Source organism: Macaca nemestrina, chromosome 12, assembly GCF_043159975.1.
Source record: "Macaca nemestrina isolate mMacNem1 chromosome 12, mMacNem.hap1, whole genome shotgun sequence".
NCBI lineage: Eukaryota > Metazoa > Chordata > Mammalia > Primates > Cercopithecidae > Macaca > Macaca nemestrina.
The window spans coordinates 31,694,032-31,711,435 of NC_092136.1; the positions used below are offsets into that span (position 1 = coordinate 31,694,032).

The 17,404-nt window shown below is 43.9% G+C and overlaps 1 protein-coding gene and 1 long non-coding RNA gene across 4 annotated transcripts in view; both read left to right on the forward strand.

The window, feature by feature from the left end:
* The first annotated feature begins 6,112 nt into the window (after window positions 1–6,112).
* Window positions 6,113–10,361, forward strand: LOC105471534 (uncharacterized). Its single transcript, XR_011610701.1, has 3 exons — window positions 6,113–6,385; window positions 6,677–6,753; window positions 9,025–10,361. It is a non-coding gene; the product is annotated as an uncharacterized lncRNA (long non-coding RNA).
* A 1,657-nt stretch (window positions 10,362–12,018) lies between these two features.
* Window positions 12,019–17,404, forward strand: part of LOC105471533 (F-box protein 3) — a 33,669-nt gene continuing 28,283 nt past the window's right edge. For all 3 annotated transcript variants that reach the window (XM_011724038.2, XM_011724036.2, XM_011724039.3), the window contains exons 1-2: window positions 12,019–12,173; window positions 15,800–15,889. In XM_011724038.2, the coding sequence (XP_011722340.1) occupies window positions 12,070–12,173; window positions 15,800–15,889 (194 nt within the window). In that variant the 5' untranslated portion in view covers window positions 12,019–12,069. The remainder of the gene's footprint in view (window positions 12,174–15,799; window positions 15,890–17,404) is intronic.

Consider the following 17,404-nt stretch of genomic DNA (forward strand, 5'->3'; position numbering starts at 1 on the left):
TATTTATTATTCATTTCTGGTTTTACTATATTTGGATCAGAGAATGTGGTCTATACTACTTCTACATCTGGAACTCAGTATTTTGTCTGCAACTATTTTGGGGAGCCAATTAGAAATATGTGACAAACTAAAAAATTCTGCAACTTTTGACCCAGCAATGCCACACCTAAAATGTATGCAGTGAGCATAACTCATTGAAACAATCCCCAAAAAATGAATGCATAAATATACTTATTACTGCATTGTTTATTATAATAAAAATGTCTAAATTTCTCACAATAAGAGACTGATTAAATATGATGCATTCACATTAAGGAACACTCTTATAGTCATTAATAATGATAATGTAAGTAAATATTTCCTAAGAAGAAAAATACTTCACAATTTGTTAAAAATACAAGTTGTAGAATAATATAAGAATAACCATTCTAAAAAACATTTGTACTTTTCTTTTTCTTTTTTTTTTTTTGAGACAGAGTCTGACTCTGTCACCCAGGCTGGAGTGCAGTGGCACCATCTCGGTTCTCTGCAACCTCCGCCTCCCAGGTTCAAGCAATTCCCCTGCCTCAGCCTCCTGAGTAGTTGGGATTACAGGCACCCGCCACTGTGCCCAGCTAATTTTTGTATTTTTAGTAGAGACGGGGTTTTGCCATATTAACCAGGCTGGTCTCAAACTCCTGACCTCAGGTGATCCGCCTACCTCGGCATCCCAAAGTGCTGGGATTACAGGTGTGAGCCACCGCGCCCAGCCACATTGTACATTTCTTATATGTCTATGTTTACATGAGGAAAACACACAATTAAGATTTCATGGGATTTGGGGAAGGCACAGTATTTTTTCTTTATATTTTACTATGAACTATTTGTATAATAAAAAGAAGTGTTTGTCGAAGAAACAGAAGTTTCCAGAAGGCCTAAACTGCTAAGTAAGGAGGTTTGGTAATACTCTGTGATTAACAAAATGCTGTAACAGATTTTTTGAAAGCAAGGGACTGACATGATGAAAGCATTGCTTTAGGAAGATTAATATTGTAGACATGATTTTTTTTTTCTTTTTCTTTTTCTTTTACTTTAAGTTCTAGGATAAAAGTGCAGAACATGCAGGTTTGTTACATGGGTATACGTGTGCCATGGTGGTTTGCCACACCTATCAACTCATCATCTAGGTTTTAAGCCCTGCATACATTAGCTATTTGTCCTAATGCTCTCCCTCCCCTCGCCCCCATCCCGCAACAGGCCCCAGTGTGTGATGTTCCCCTCCCTGTGTCCATATATTCTCATCATTCAACTCCCTCCTATAAGTGAGAGCATGCAGTTTTTGGTTTTCTCTTCCTGTGTTTGCTGAGGATGATGGCTTCCAGCTTCATCCATGTCCCTGCAAAGGACATGATCTCATTCATTTTTATGGGTGCATAGTATTCCATGGTGTATATGACATGTATATATTTTTAACACATAGACAAATGTCAGCCTGTAATTGAAAGAGAGTAATCAGAAAGCTATTCTGATAGCCTGAATAAAAGGAAATAAGAGGAAGGGGGGTAGTAGCAGAAAGATTCAAGGTACATTTATTATAAAGAAAGCCTTGATTGCATTGTAAGACACACCAACCGTGGGTTAACCACTGATAACTTCCACTGTTTCACAAAGCCCTCTCTGAAAACTGAGTGATGTAAAGAATAAGGCACCATGGGAGCTATCCAAAGCAAAGTCAGTGTCCATGTTCATGAAGGTGTCCTCGATCTGAGTTAGGAGAACTCTCCATCCATTCCCTGAAGTCTAAAAGGGAGGAGGGTATTGTTGCTTGTGTCAATTAATTATTTCTTGTGTCTTAGCTTGGGCCTACCCTTGTATAATCTCAGTGATGCGGGACCTGGAAGGCTGAAAACTACATTTCCCTGGTGCTTTTACAAGCTGAGTTTCTTTTAGATAGTGGGAGGTACTCAAAGGATAATGGAAAGCAGGGAGAGAGGAGGATTCTCTTGCTGTTTTTCAGCTTCTGCAGGCCTTCCTCTGAAGGTCCTCAGGCACTGTGAACCCCAGCCCCAGAGTCCCCTTTCAGTATCCAAAGCATTAGGTGTGAGGTTGTCCCATATCAAAGGTCCAAGCACCAAACAAGAGGCACCCTCTTCAAGTAGGTCCTCTCTTCATAGGACTTGTCCTGTATTTACTGATTGTGTCCTGTATCCTGACTTTGTTGACTATCAGGATGCCCTAAATGCCCTCTATTCATACCTTTCAGTAAACTACAAAATATTGCCAGTTACAGCTATTTTTCTGCCATAGTAGTTGAATCTTAAGTCACCTAAACGCAACATAACTAAAACCCATACCTCCGCAAATAAAGTCCATATGGTCTCTACTGCAGATTTGGCTGAAGGTAGACCAAAAGTGGGGATTCAGAGGAAAAAGTACTGATTTTTCATATTCAAGAAAGGAAGAGATGAGGCAGGGTGCAGTGGCTCATGTCTGTAATCCCAGCACTTTGGGAGGCCAAGGCAGGTGGATCACCTGAGGCCAGGAGTTTGAGACCAGCCTGGCCAGCACGGTGAAACCCTGTTTCTACTAAAAATGGAAAAATTAGCCAGGCATTGTGGCAAGTGCCTATACTCTTGGCTACTCAGGAGGCTGAAGCAGGAGAATCGCTTGAACTTGGGAGGCGGAGTTTGCAGTGGGCCCCGAGATTGAACCACTACGCTCCATCCTAGGCAACAGAGAGAGACTTCGTCTCAAAAAAAAAAAAAAAAAAAAAAGAAAGAAAGAAAAGAAAGGAAAAGATCATTATTTGGTCCAAGTCCGAAGTCATGAACAAGTAACTACCATTAATTAGAGATAACTTATGGTCTGAAAAATCGACCAGTGACAGACTCACTCTAATAACCACATATCTAAAAGTTAGTAAATCACTGATAGCCCCACACATGTGAAATTCAGCCAGTCAGTGACAGCCAGCAGATATTGGGTATATCAGCTCATTATGCTACGTTGAGCATGTTTTCTCAATAATGAATGCTCAGTGGGCAAAAGAATAAGTTGGCTATGAACACTGTATAAACTGTTACAATGTAAATGAAACACAGACAGTAAATGCAAGGAATTTTATAAACAAATTCCACAAAACTAAGAAACCTTAAGGAGAGCCAAATCATCAGGGAAGTATAATTAAAGAAAGAGGTAGGTAATTTATGTGCTGCTTATTTCAGATATTTCAGATAAAGGATGATTTTTATCACGTTTTATGTGATATTCTTATTTTATTTCAATGTATATATGCATAGGCAATCAGAAATAATTCAAATTTAACTTTTTAATTTTTTTTTCCATTTTAGTTATTTCCCTTATTTTTGGTCTATTGTTGGTGGTAATGCTGATGGCGGTGGTGGTGTGTGTGCCTGTGTGTGTGTGTGTGTGTGTGTGTGAGTGTGTGCTAAATCTGGCAACCCTACCTTCAAGATTTTGAGCATCTGCTTTGTGTTACCTGCCATGAGATACAAGTACCAACTGTGAGGTGTCCGCTTTCAGAGATCTCAACACCAACTTCGTGGGACCTCTCTTGAGAGATCAGAGCATTAGGCCTTTAGGGAGCCCGTGGAGCACCACCAGTGGTGCCTCCTCTTTCTAGCCCCGAGGTTCTATAACCAAAGATCTTTTCCCCTTTGCTTCCACAGCCCTGTGGTGATAACTGTTTCAGGCAGTCTGTCTTTGTTCGGGCTGCTGTAACAAAATACTGTAGACTGGATGCTTATAAACAACAGAAATTTGTTTCTCACAATTCTGGAGGCTGGGAAGTCCAAGATCAAGGTGCCAAGCAGATTCAGTGTCTGCTGAGGGCCCACCTCCTGGTTCATAGATGATACTTTCTAGCTGTGCCCTCACATGGTAGAAGAGGCAAGGCAGCTTTCTGGAGTCCCTTTTATAAGGGCACTAATCCCATTAATGACCTAATCACCTGTCCAAGGCCCCATCTCCCCAGACCATCACTTTGGGGGTTAGGATTTCAACATATGCAGTTTGGAAGGACACAAACAGTCAGACCATAGCACTGTCTTGATTTCTGGATTAGCTCAGCATTCATCCTTTACTCTTTCAACCTTCCCATATATGTGTAACAATTCCTTGTATTAAATCTCTTTCGAAATACCTAGCATGGTTTCTGTTCCCCTAAAGTACTTGGATATACTCTCAACTGTGTGCTATTCCAAAAAAAGAGTGGGAGGAGAGAGTGTCCTCTTCCTGATTATACTCTCCTCTGCCTGTTCCTCAAGTCCTGGGTGTCTAATTGTTTGGCCAAGGCAGAAGGTAGTATGGTGCTGTGTAACTTGTAGCCCAAAACAGCTAAACCCACTAGGCTTTTAGACGTCATCAGGTCACTGTTGGACAGACTGGCACAGTTGGCTAACAGTATGAGCTTTTTCAGTAACAGTGGCTACTATATGTGTTGATGAAAGAATTTCTGGTTGGGTATCCCTGGTCTTTTGGGTGGTTCCATTACTGTGGTGAGTTACAGCATAGATTCAGTCGGCTGTGGTAGGTAGACATGATGCCCATATATGCTTGATCAGTCTTTTCAGGCAGCTGTTTTCTTCTAGATTTTGTTACTTATAATCTTTTCAATGGAGAGGTCCCATAATTATGTCCCAAAGGCACATGATATATGCCTTTATTAATTCAGTCTTTAGGTGGCCCATGGCCTGACTAAATAGCTAGGCTATTAGCAATGTTTCTGTGTGTGATGGTCATGGGAATATGCCACTCAGATCTCCTGCTGCATGTAGCATAGTTGACAGACAGTGCCAGTCTGCGGCCCACCATGCTTTTGCATCAAAACCATACTTCCCCTGGGCTGCTCCTAGCCAGTGGCTGAGCATGGTAGGGGATTAGTGCAGGCCAATTCTGTGGGTCTCTGGACTTTCTAATCGGCAGCGTTGGTATGAGGACTCTCCATTGGCCTGGCTGAGACATTCTCAGAGCTGCAGTCCAACCCGAGACTCTCCCTGCCAAATCCTTCCTTCATCTTCTCTTTTCACAGGTGTCAGACCTGCATCCTGGTCTGAAGGCACTCCTTGCCTACTCTGGCTTCCTCTCTTTTATCCTTCATAAGACTTTCCTGCCCTCTGCCCAGCCCCCGAGTATATCTCTCATGAATCTAATCTTATCTTCACATTTGTTTTTTAGAGAATCTTAGTTGACATATTGTGTAAAGGTTCATTTCCATCAATCTGGGAGCAGTATACTCTACAGCCAAGAACAGCACCTGAAGTTTGGCCAATTATTCAGCATGCAAGCATCGTGAACCTCAGCAATTTATGGCATTGGTATTCCACGGAATTTGCCCATCTCAGGGGCAAGCTATTTCACCAGTGAACCATGCTTCTTGTCAGATGCAAGTCTTATCAAAGAGGCCCCGGTAGGCCAACAGCTTAGGTTTAACAGTAGGTGGGTTTCTCCATGCCTAATGGGTGGGCAGCCACCTGTTGTTCCTGAAGTTGGCTAAGGTATTGGGGACCAGACTTGAACCTTGGTTGTAGGTGCCATTTCCATATTGCTACAGAACTTTCTGGATATCTCAGTTCAGACAGGACCCAATGCAAAGTGATAATGTCAGGTAGCAAAGTCATAATTTTTCCTTTCAGTGATATTCTCTTTTTCCAGAAGGGGCTAGTCTCAGGCCCAGCAGCAGCAGAAAGTCCTTGCAGGCTTGTCCTTGGTAAGAAGGTGGAGTTTCATTTCCAAAGCCTGCAATCACTGTGGGATTGATCACTGACATCTGTAATTCCATCTGAATAAGATAGGAGGCTCCAGGACAAGGTTTGCTTTACTGATGCCTGGATCACTTTCAAGGCTGCTTGCCATAGGTGTCCCCTTCTCAAATATAGTTAATTATTGGGTATATAAAGCCTATTGTGGAATTTCCAGGTATAAAGGGTGTTGTTTCCAAAACAGGTCAATCAGAGGTTAGGCATTCATCCCTACAGCAGCTAGTGGCCACAAGATTAGAACTTTGACTTTAATAGAGGATAGAATGTCTTTTGGGGCTGTCACAGAAGAAGACCCCAAAAAGGTCAGATGGGTGGCCAAATTGTTTCTTCTTCTTTGGAAGCCCATTCATCTTTGGTCAGCTTTTCTAAGCTGGAATGCAATGGAGTTCATGCAGTACATTCAGTGGTGAGGTCATCAAGAGAGTGGAATGTTCGGCCCCAACCAGCAGTTCTCATTTTGTCAGCGTTTGTTCAGCTCTCTGACAATGTACAATGTATTCCTGGGGAGTTTGTGACAGTACTGCTTGCCTTGGCAAGTGATATCAGTCAGAGTCCTCTCAAGAAACAGACAAAACATTCAAAGGAACATAACTAAACAGAATTCAGTGGGGACAATACTAACAGAGGTATGAACCAGATAAGGGAACCAGCGCAGGACAGTGAGGTGCCCAGGGATTAGTAATGGGGTGAGGGGGAGGGGAGCTGTTATTAACCCTGAAAAAGCAAGAGGCACAGTTCTAGCAGCTGGAGGGAGGGAATAGTGTCATCAGAGCTGAGTGAGCTGGAGGCAGGAAAGAGGGCGCTGACAGGAGCTGTCTCCCCTGGGAACACAGCCCCAACCAAAATCTCAGGAGGTGGAGATGTCTAAATACCTGAATGTCACTTTTCTCTCCCATTGTTCTCTCTTTCTCTTCCAGAAGCCAGATAACAAAGAAGCCCAGGTGAAGGAGTATCTACAGATCAGCCTCCTAGGGCATGGAGAAGGGTAGAAAAGGTATAAAGAGTTTTTTGTTTTTTGTTTTTTTTTGGGGGGGGTGTGGTGGCACAAGCCTGTAGTTCTGGCTACTCAGGAGGCTGGGGTGCGAGGATCGCTTGAGTCCAGGAGATGGAGACCAGCCTAGACAACTGAGCCAGACCCTGTCTCTAAAAAAACAAAAACAAAACAAAACAAAACAACAAACCCCAGCATTAATCTATCGAAGCCTGCATGCCAAGTATCACTAATGGCCCAGTTCTAGTTCAGCCACTCTTACGATATCAGACATTCCAAGAATAGTGGCCACTTACCTGTTTAAGCCTCAACAGGGCACAATAAGATTGCATATACTAGTGACTTCCCCAGCCCTACAGGGCTATCGAACTGATGGATAGTGTTGTTCAGCACTCTGGCCTTTATTACGTCTTGGATAAGAATACTGTATTTTCTCTCCACCTGGTAGGAACCATTGTTGCAACGATGCAATCTTGGCAGGGTTTTGGATTACAGGCCATTCTTGGCCACATCCTTAGCCCCCATATTAGAAGCCACCAACAGGGAACACGTTAAATGTATCTTATCAGAAGATCCACTCACCATGCACCCAGAAGGTTCCTATCAATTATACAGGCTGCAAAAAAGCAAGAGACATGTCGCAGACAAAAACAAAGAAACCAGACATTGGTTTGGCAAATTCAGAAATATTTAAAGTATCCCTTAAGGAAGGAGCAAGGAACCAAGTCCTAGAACTTAGTGTGTTTAGCTGCTGAAACTGTGCCTATAAATCTCTTACATCTGGTCCAGGCTTCTCATTAGCCATGAGTTTGTCTGGTTTTGCTGCACAAGAGCAGCTAAATCCATTCCAGATTTTTGTGTCACCCCATCAGCCTGGCTGCCTTTCTGAGTGGCAGTGGCAGCCCCTAATCACTCATCCCTGCAATTTTATCCTTCTCTCTGTTTTCAACCATAAAGTATAATTCTCCTGAATATTCCTGGGCTCTGCAGGGGTGGGTCTCCTTTTTACCAATCACTGCAGCCTTGTGGCCCAGGGTTTTTCTTTGGGTGTCACATTTGTTTGGGGGAGTTAATGCCCAGCAGTCCCACCGTGATTGTGATCCTCCCACCCTTTTATCTTCGGGGCTCCCAAATGCAAGGACTGCCTCAGCACAACCAGGATTGCTGACACCTGGGCTTGGGTGACAGGGCCCCCAGGAGAGAATGCTTTTGGCCCTGGGAAGGCCCAGTTGGACAAGGGCAGTACTAAAAACACTTAGCACCAAGGCAAAGTGGAGTTTAATCTTCATGCGTGCACCTGCCTTTCAGGGGCCACAGACACACATTACCAGCGCCATGTGGTATAAATACAAGTTGGGTGGGGGAGGGGGATACAAGCAGAGAAGGAGGAGCATGTAAGTAACCCCCTCTCCCCATCCCACCATCCATCCCAGCCCCCAGCTTCCCTGTCCCGCTGAGAGATGTGCCTAGGCTGGGCAAAGCGAGACTGGATTCATCTCGCAAAGAGTTCAATAGAGAAGAATCTTAAACTCTGTTTTACAAATGCTGGGGTAGAAGCCGGGGATTCGGGGCACCTCTAGGCTGCCATTTAGTTGGAACTTCTAGAGCATCCTGTTCTGTCTCTAAGCTAACTCAGATCTGCTGAGGCAGCGAATTGCTAAACCATGAAAACAGGTGAGAAAATGAGTCTCCAGGGCCATTTGAATTTGCCTGCCCCCAACCAAACCATGAGGGAGTGTCTGTCACTTTCTAAAGGGCAGGTATGGTACTGTGTTCAGCTTGATCTCTCACAGTCCTGAGCCTGGATGCTTGCACTTGATAGGAATTAATGTCTGAAGGATTTACCTAAACAGCCAGTGAGAACCTTAAAGCCGATGAAACTATGATGTGATTACCAAGAGGTAGGGTGTTGTCTGCTAGGAGCTACTCATTATAGATAAGATGCCACTGGGGTTCTAAAGGAAACATGTAAGACTGTGTATTTCTCAAGCATTGTCCCTCTCCTGAGAAAAGGAGAAACCATTTTTTTTTTTTAAATTCTACATCTGAACCCTTCTGTTAGAACCTTCTGATTTCTTTTTAAAAAACTTTATTTATTTATTTATTTAGAGACAGGGTCTCATTATGTCACCCAGGCTGGAGTGCAGTGGCACGATCACAGTTCACTGCAGCCTCGACCTCCTAGGCTCAAGCTATCCTCCCACCTCAGCCTCCTGAGTAGCTGGGACTACAGGCATGCACCATTATGCCTGGCTTTTTTTTTTTTTTTTGTAGAGACGGTGTCTCTCCAGTGTGGTCTGGAACTCCTGCACTCAAGCAATCTGCCTACCTTGGCCTCCCAAGGTGTTGGGATTACAGGCATGAGCTACCATGCCTGGCCTTAGAACCTTCTGCTTTCTGATCTGCCACAGAAATTAAAATGATAAGCAAATACTGTGTTAGTGAAACTCTTTAGAAACCAACTTCCAAAACAATGAGCAAATTTGGAGGGACTATTTCTTCCACTCAGGCCCCCAGGTTCTGGAGCCCTCACCCTCAAGCTTAGCCCTGGGGATGTGAATAGTCAAATCCTGGACTCTCTCTTCCTACCTACCCCTTTTCCAGCTAGTATTGGGGGCAGGGTCGCAGGGGGTGGGCAATAGGAAGCCCCAGCCCAGGAAAGGGCTCTCCTGGGTCCTGCCTACCTGCATTGCTCCCCCAACCTCTACCACATGCCTCATACCATGCTGGGGAGAAAAGTGGAGCCTGAGCCAAAGCCACCTCTCCAGAGGGGCCTGGGCTAGTGCAGCAGGGGCTGGCAACTCAATGGCACTTTGCAAGGTGGGAAGTGGCAGGGCTTAGCAGCCTGGAAAAGAGGGGCTGAGAGCACATGGCAGAAGCTGTAAGCCCAGCCACATGGGAGAAGCAAGTCTTCCACCTGGCCAGGCATGGTGGCTCACGCCTGTAATCCCAGCACTTTGGGAGGCTGAGGCAGGTGGGTCACTTGAGGTCAGGAGTTCGAGACCAGCCTGATCAAGATGGTGAAACCCTGTCTTTACTGAAAATACAAAAATTAGCGGGGCGTTGTGGTGTAGCTGTAGTGTCAGCTATTCAGGAGGCTGAGGCAGGAAGTTTGCTTGAGCCCAGGAGGCAGAAGTTGTAGTGAGCTGAAAGCATGTCACTGCACTCCAGCCTGGGTGACGGGAGAGAAACCCTGTTTCCAAAACAACAACAAACACAAAAAGCATGTATTTAGGGGATTGCATTTGCCTTTTCTTTTTGCATCAGGCTCTAATATGGCTTACATGGCACTGTGGGATCCTGTTTTTGTTTAAGAGTTTTGTATTTTGTTCACTGTGAATTTTTTTTGCATTAGTTTCTATTTTTAAAAATATTGCATTAAAATGTTATTTATTTGATTATTCAGTTTTTTGGCACCTCTCCTTAAGTTTTGTGCTCCAAGCAAGTAGCTTTCTTGCCTCACTTTAGTTCTGGCCCTGACAGTACAGTAGCTTCATACTTTGTGCTCTGCATTAGGTCATAGCTGCACCAAGTCCAAGCGCAATAGGATAGCAGAAGCAAATGCAGTGTACCTGAAACTCCCACCAGCTGTTGGAGTTCAAACAGGTGGGCCATCTGAAGGCGAAATGGAGACAAACATAAATCAGGATCAAATACCTTTATAAGCATTTGTCTATGTAAAAAGGTATGGTTCCCTTGTAAACAGAAATGATTATTCGGTCTTAATTCATCCATTCAACCTGAATTTAAACTTTCTAGTTATTGAATACCTTGCTAAGCCCTGAAATTAGAAAGATGAGTAAGACTGAGAGTTTACAGATAGATGAGAGAGACACAGAACAAGTAATTGAAATCCAATTCAGTAAATGTTCTTCTACGTATGTGCATAAACAATTTGGAAGCTCAGAGATGTAGGCAGAGTTTTTTTGTTGCTGTTGTTGTGTTTTGTTGGCTAGGTGATAGGGGTTATAACTATTAAGCAAAACCATAAATAGAAGGCATTAATGGTATGAAGAATGGAGGAAATGGATTTTGGGGGTGTGGGGCATATCACTTCCACTCTTCCAAATAATTGAGAGAAACCTTCTCCAGGATATGGAAATGTTTGGAGAACGTAGTGATTGATGCATGTATAAGTTTGGAAAATTAACATTTATTGAGTATCTGGCCAGGCACTTTACATAAAGCGTTATCGCCATCCTTAGTTCACCAAAGGAGGGGTGGTTTTAGAGATGAGGGACAGTCTCAGAGAACTTAGGCATAACTATGCCAACATTTCACTAGTAGTGAAATAAATGACAGGTGTGTGAAGTCCAGGTCTGTCTGGATTCCCCATAAGCCCCTTACAACAACATATTGCCTTCGGAAAAGCAATGGAAAAGAAAAAATCAGGCAAGTGATGTATGGACCCATTATACTTCCCCCACTCTCATTTTAATATCACCTTGGCAAAGCTGAAGAGCAGACATCTTCGTGCCTCCATCAGTTATGCCCTCTGGGAATCTCAGTTCCTCCCTTTACACGCCGGATACTTAACGCTGCGGGATCTAAACTCTGGCCAAAATAAATTTTAAAGCTGGAAAAAATCCACACTGTACCCTTTGCATTACCCTAATAGGCTGAAAATAGCCATGACAACCAAATTAAGGGACAGCGACTGAGACTCAGGCTCACTCCCTGTACACATTTTACTTAGGAAGACGGGGAGGGGCGTGAAGTTGAGCACTCAACAACCATTTCCTTAATTTGGGAGAAGGGCCTTCAGCTGGCGTCCCTGGCTGATTCTCAACTCCGCTCCTGCTGAGTGGACAAGTCTCGGAGCTGCCCTGCTGTGTGCGGGGGACACGCGGGGTGGGGAAGGCTGAGCGGGGAAAACCAGGGGTTCTCGGGTTGGAAAACAAAGGGAAAGAACGGGTTTGGGGACCAAGGGCGTGGAGGGGTGTGAGATTTTGAGCGAGGCTTCCTGGATACTGAGTATAAAACTTCGCAGGAGGAGCTGGGGAGACGGAGGCAGATTTGGCAACAAAAGGGTCCCGGGATGGGCAAGTTTACGAACCGGGATGCGAGAACAGAGTTGAAGAGATTTGATGAGGAACGTGAATGAAGCCGGCTGAACTCGCACTGCGCGGCTGGCTCCCGGCTCGCGGGCGGGCCCTCCAGGGAGCCGCCCCTCAGCCCGCCCTGAGGGCGGGGCTGGCCCGGCGGTTACATAACAAACCTGTGCGAGCGGCTGGGGGCGGTTCGGGCGGTTCAGGCGGTGGTGGGGGCGGGGCAGGGGCGGGCCCAGGGCGGGGCTAGACTTGCACCGGGCCAGGCAAGATGGCGGCCATGGAGACGGACACGGCGCAGCTGACCCTAGAGTCGCTGCCCACCGATCCCCTGCTCCTCATCTTATCCTTTTTGGACTATCGGGACCTAATCAAGTAATGGGACGACACGCATGGCAGGGGTGGGGGATGGGGAGAGGAGGCGGTGAGGCAGGGGGGAAGGAGGTCGGGGCCGCTGACAGGACCCGGGCTCCCGCGACACCAGAAGGTGACGCCAGGGCCGCCCTCATCCTGCAGAGCCACCGGGGACCGGGACGAGACAGGGGCGGAAAGGGCCTCGCCCTGGGTCTTCCTCCCGTCCTGGGTCCAGGTTTGAGAAGCGACCAGAGCTCTCTCTCCCAGGCCTCGGCGAGGCCCACTTGCAAGAGAAGGAGGTAGTGGCTCTCGTGCCGCCCCGCCGCGCTCCGTGGACCCCCGCTGGCCCCGCAGGTTCCTGCCCGGTCGGGATCAGTCCCGGCTGCTGTGTAAAAGCCCCTGTCCCTGCCAGGCGCTCTTCTCTGCTGGGTCCGGGGCCTGCGGAGTCTGGCGCCGGCGTGGGCAGGTGGGGCGAGCGAGAGGAGGAGATAGGCAACCCCCTATACTCCCCTGGCGCGACTTCCCCAGCGCCAGAATCGCTGTCAGGGCTCACTTTCGGACTTCAGTGCATGAGAATTGTTTTGCTGTCAGCATTGCTCCTTACGGTTCGATGTTGGATTTTGTGTTTTGGTACTGACTTCCGGTGATGCCATGCCGGTGACTATCTTCTCTCCTGGACACCTTGGGTTTCCCACATTACTAGCATCTGTTCCAGAAATAAACACCGGTTGCTGATAAGGTGGTTCAATTCCCAGTTTCTTCAGAACTTGGGACTGTCTGGGGTGGTGGAAGAAATGGCGCTGCCAGCCCGCCCCCCAGCTGTCAGGATTGTTTACACCCTTGACAGGGGGTGGCATGGCTGTGAGTTTCCTGTGCTACTGTATGTATTTGCAGAGGATGCAAAGTCGCCCTCTTAGGATAGGTAGGCGCGATTTGTTTTGTGTTTTGTATTAACCATTAGATTCTAGCCATTTGATGATTGTGCCCTGTGTTATTAGAGGTTCATTTATAAATACAGATTTGTTGGAGTTACAGATAGTTGTTGGCCTAGCTAAGTGGTGATAGATACCTCAAGTTTTTCGTCACTACCTGTACTGGTCGCTACCTGTACCTGCTAGCACTTTTATTTTTCTAGAAAATACTTACAATTTAACTAACAACCTCCAACTTTTGATTGCTGCCAGAGTAATCTTTCTAAGACACATCTGGTTGTCATTCTCCTTAAAACCTGTGACACCCTTATGTTTATAGACTGTAACCTAAATTTCTGGGGCATTGAAGGCTCTTATCATCTGGCTTGTATATCTGAGGTCCTCCAGGACTTATTTCTCCTCCACTATCACATTTGCACCATCCCTTCTAGCCAAATCAGGCCTCTGCCAGCACACAACACACTTGCACTTTCTTTTTTCTTTTTTTTGCCTGTGGCTCAAGCTCTCGACCTTGCCTGGAATGCCTTGCCTACTTCTTCTCAACCTGGCAAGGTGGAGAAGATGCCCTCTCTACCTTCTTCCTGCAGAATTGATTTGCCATGTCAGGTAGATGGCGTGCTTCTTGATTGTAAGGACTGCCTTGCTTATCTTTGTATTCAAAGATTTTTTTTTTTTCGAGGGCCTGCTATGTGCCAGTCTGTTAAGTGTTGAGGGTACAGTAGTGAACAACGCAGATAAGGCAGCTCTTATGGAGCTTACAGTCCAGTGGGCAAGCCATAATTGCAAGAGGTGCTTAGTGCAGTGAAGGAAATAGATTGCTCTGTTAAGAAATAGGAAGGGAGAGGTGATCAAATCGGAAGGAGCTGCCATATATGAAGCAGGGCATATGCAGTTCTGGCAGGGGGAAAAGTATGTTCAGAGGTTGACGGGACTGCTGAATGGTACTGTTCAACAGCATGGCCTGGTGGAAGATACAGAAGGCTGGCGTTGCTGGAGGTAGGGAATGACTCACAGACAGTGATCAGATGAGGGTGGTGAGATCATGCAGGACCTTGGGAACCACGGTGAGGAGGTAAAATTTTACTTTAAATGCCTTAGGTAGTAATCACAATTTTAAACAGAAGTGACACGATCCCTCTGTAAATGTCTGTGGAAATAAATTGAGTTGAATACCATTTGAATTTTATCTACAGAAAAGTGTCCAGTGTATTGGAGCGTTTTTCCTGCACCACACAGCCCAGTTTTGTCAAGGGTCTAGTCTAGTGATAAGCTCTGAAGTTTTTGATATGTATTTGCTGAACTGGACTGGGTTGGATTGGATTAGTACACTGGAATCATGTAGCATCAGTTGCATAGTTTGAATTGAGATAATCTGATACCCTGTCCATTGCAGAGTGATTTATTCTGAAATGGAGTGAATAAGTGCCACACTGTGCATCAGAATGACCTGTGCATGAGAATGGCCTGTGGCACTTTTTAAACTTATAGATGCCTGAGGTACAGATCTCAGTCTAAACCAACTGGATCAGAATCTCTAGAACAGTAGTTTTCAATCTTGATGTGCATTGAATTCATCTTTCATGCATATTCCAGATTCTTTTATGTTGTTTAGCTCCTAGGGCAGTGGAGGGAGAGGAATCAAGAAGAGGGTATGGAAACTGAATGCACAAAACTGAAGGGATTCCTATGTTTACAAAAGTTAATTTGGGCATCTCCTGAACTTGGCAGAAAAGGATGAAGATGATGTTTCTGTAAAATCTGAAAATCAAACAAAGGCAATTTTGTTTACTATAGATTGGTGTTTAACACACCTTAGTTATGGTCTTGACAAACCTGATGTGATTTAAGATTCTGTTGATTAGCTACTGCCCAAGTGAGATCTTTGAATACCTACTTTCTGTTAATATAACTGAGTACTAATCTTAGATTCATTCTTTTTACAAATTAATTATGTAGGGTGGAATTTACAGGATTGCAACACTGTTGTGTTAGAAATCTTTATATGGTAAGAAAGTTATTTGCTTCTAACATTCCATGTTTTGTGGCAGCTGATAACTTGTAGAGCCATGATTATTGAATCAGATCTGTTATGATTCAGGCACCCTCTATAGGTGGACTTTCCAGTAGTTGCTTTAATGAAAAAGTGGTTTTGGTGGCAATACTTTTTTCCTTTAAGTAAAAAATTTTAAAAAACAAAAATAAAAGATCTGTGTATTTAGTAGCATATATCTTACAGATCTTGGGAAAAAACCCCAAGTCCCTTTATGACTAAATAACTTTCTTCCTATATGTAGAAGTGAGTATTGTCCTGACAATAAGCATAGGACAACTCCTTGATTAGAGATTAACTCCAGTGGTATATATGGTTTGTAGATATTTTTGTGAAAAATTACGATTGTAGATGTTTCAGGGTTTATTTGTGAACTAGTTTCACTACTAACAAGGCAATTATACTACTTAACATGTTAAACATGTTTTAGATTGTAGATGTTTCAGGGTTTATTTGTGAACTAGTTTCACTACTAACAAGGCAATTATACTACTTAACATGTTAAACATGTTTTAGAAAATGGTTTTGTAATTGTAAGGGTAATCAGTGAAAAATAAGAGAAACAAAAGGCATAAAACAAAACTTAACAATGAATATTTTAATCTTTATTTTAAAATTGTTTTCTTACTTTTTTTAATACTATCGGTGAATCTGGTTACTGCCAGCTGTTGCTATGTCAGTCGAAGACTTAGCCAACTATCAAGTCATGATCCGCTCTGGAGAAGACATTGCAAAAAATACTGGCTGATATCTGAGTGAGTATTCGGGGAATATGTACTTCTGAAAACTGGTCCTTTGTTTCTTCCATAACACTAGTCTGTCCTGATTCTCCTCTCTAACCCTTGTCTCTTTATCTCCTTTGGTGGTTCTTCTCGTGCCTGCTAGTAAATGTTGGTATTCGCCAAGGTTCTGTCCTTAGCCCACTTCTGCTCTCCCTCTCTGAACTCTACTGCATGCATTGTTGCCATTTATAGTGACTATCTGCATGCTCCTAACTCCCAAACCTGAATCTCCCTCCCTGACTTCCCTACTGAGCTCTGGAATTGTTTGCAGAACTGTCTGCTGGACCTTTCTATTGGCTGTCCCACATTTATTAACTGGATTCAGTAAATGTTAACAAATTTGACAGAATCAAAGTGCAGATGACAGAAAGTGGGAGTTGAGAAAGGTGGAAGAAATGAGTAGGAATGCTAATATCTTTTCTTAGATTGAGTGGAGTCAGGTAGTGACTAAAGTTGGTGAAGTAAGAAGCAGAGGTTTAAGCATATTATTTAAAGCTGCAAGCTTTAGACAGAACTGAAAATTAATAACAGAGCTATCAAACACTGGGAGGAAAAAGAACAGGTAAGGGGAAGTTTAAGTATTGCTAGATCTTCCCGTGTTTCCCTTTGGGGTATCAGTAGATACATGTGAAGTTGATAAATCAACAACTAGAGGCATAAACATTTAGAACTATAGAGGTAACTTCTAGAAACACCTAAGATTTCCTTTGAGGAGTTGGACTTAAAACAGGAGAATAGTTTTTCATCGTAAGTTCTTTGGTACCTTTTAGTTTTAATAATCTATGTGTATATTATTTAGATTAATAAAAAGATGCTCCCTTTCCCTCTCCTACCCCTGCAAAAAAAACCCACCCTGAATTGTTCTTTTCCCCATTCCTAAACCTATCCTTCAGCATTGCCAGTCTTCATAGCAGCATCATCCACTCAGGCATCCAAATCAGAATTAGGAGTCATCCTAGTTGTGTGTCTCTCTCTCTCCCCACTTCTCTCCCTCCTTCTACATTCATCACAAAGGCTTACCAAGCCTTTCTTACCAAGCTCGTTAGTATGTTACTTTAAGGCCCTCTGTGGCTGCCTTACCCTCTATCACTTCTGATTCTTAATTTTATACTTCATTCTTTCTCACTAATTAGACTCTACCTTTTTTGAAGGCAAAAAATGTGCCTTATTTTTTATATCCTCAGTGGCTAAGTGGACACTTAATAAATGCTTGGGGAATTTTACCCAATAGGAATGTTCAATCATGTAATTAATTTCATGTTCTATGATTCTCAACTAATTCAGTGTAGATATGTGTTAGATTAATATTATTATATCACAAGATTCTAAGTATTCTCTAAAACAGAATACATGATGCCTTTAAAATTTTATAATTGGTATATTTTTAAGAGTAAGTTGAAATTTACACGTTACTACTATTCATATTTTATTAAAGATTAGAACACTGAAAAAAATAACTAGAAAGAAAATGAGAAAATGAGTGCCTAA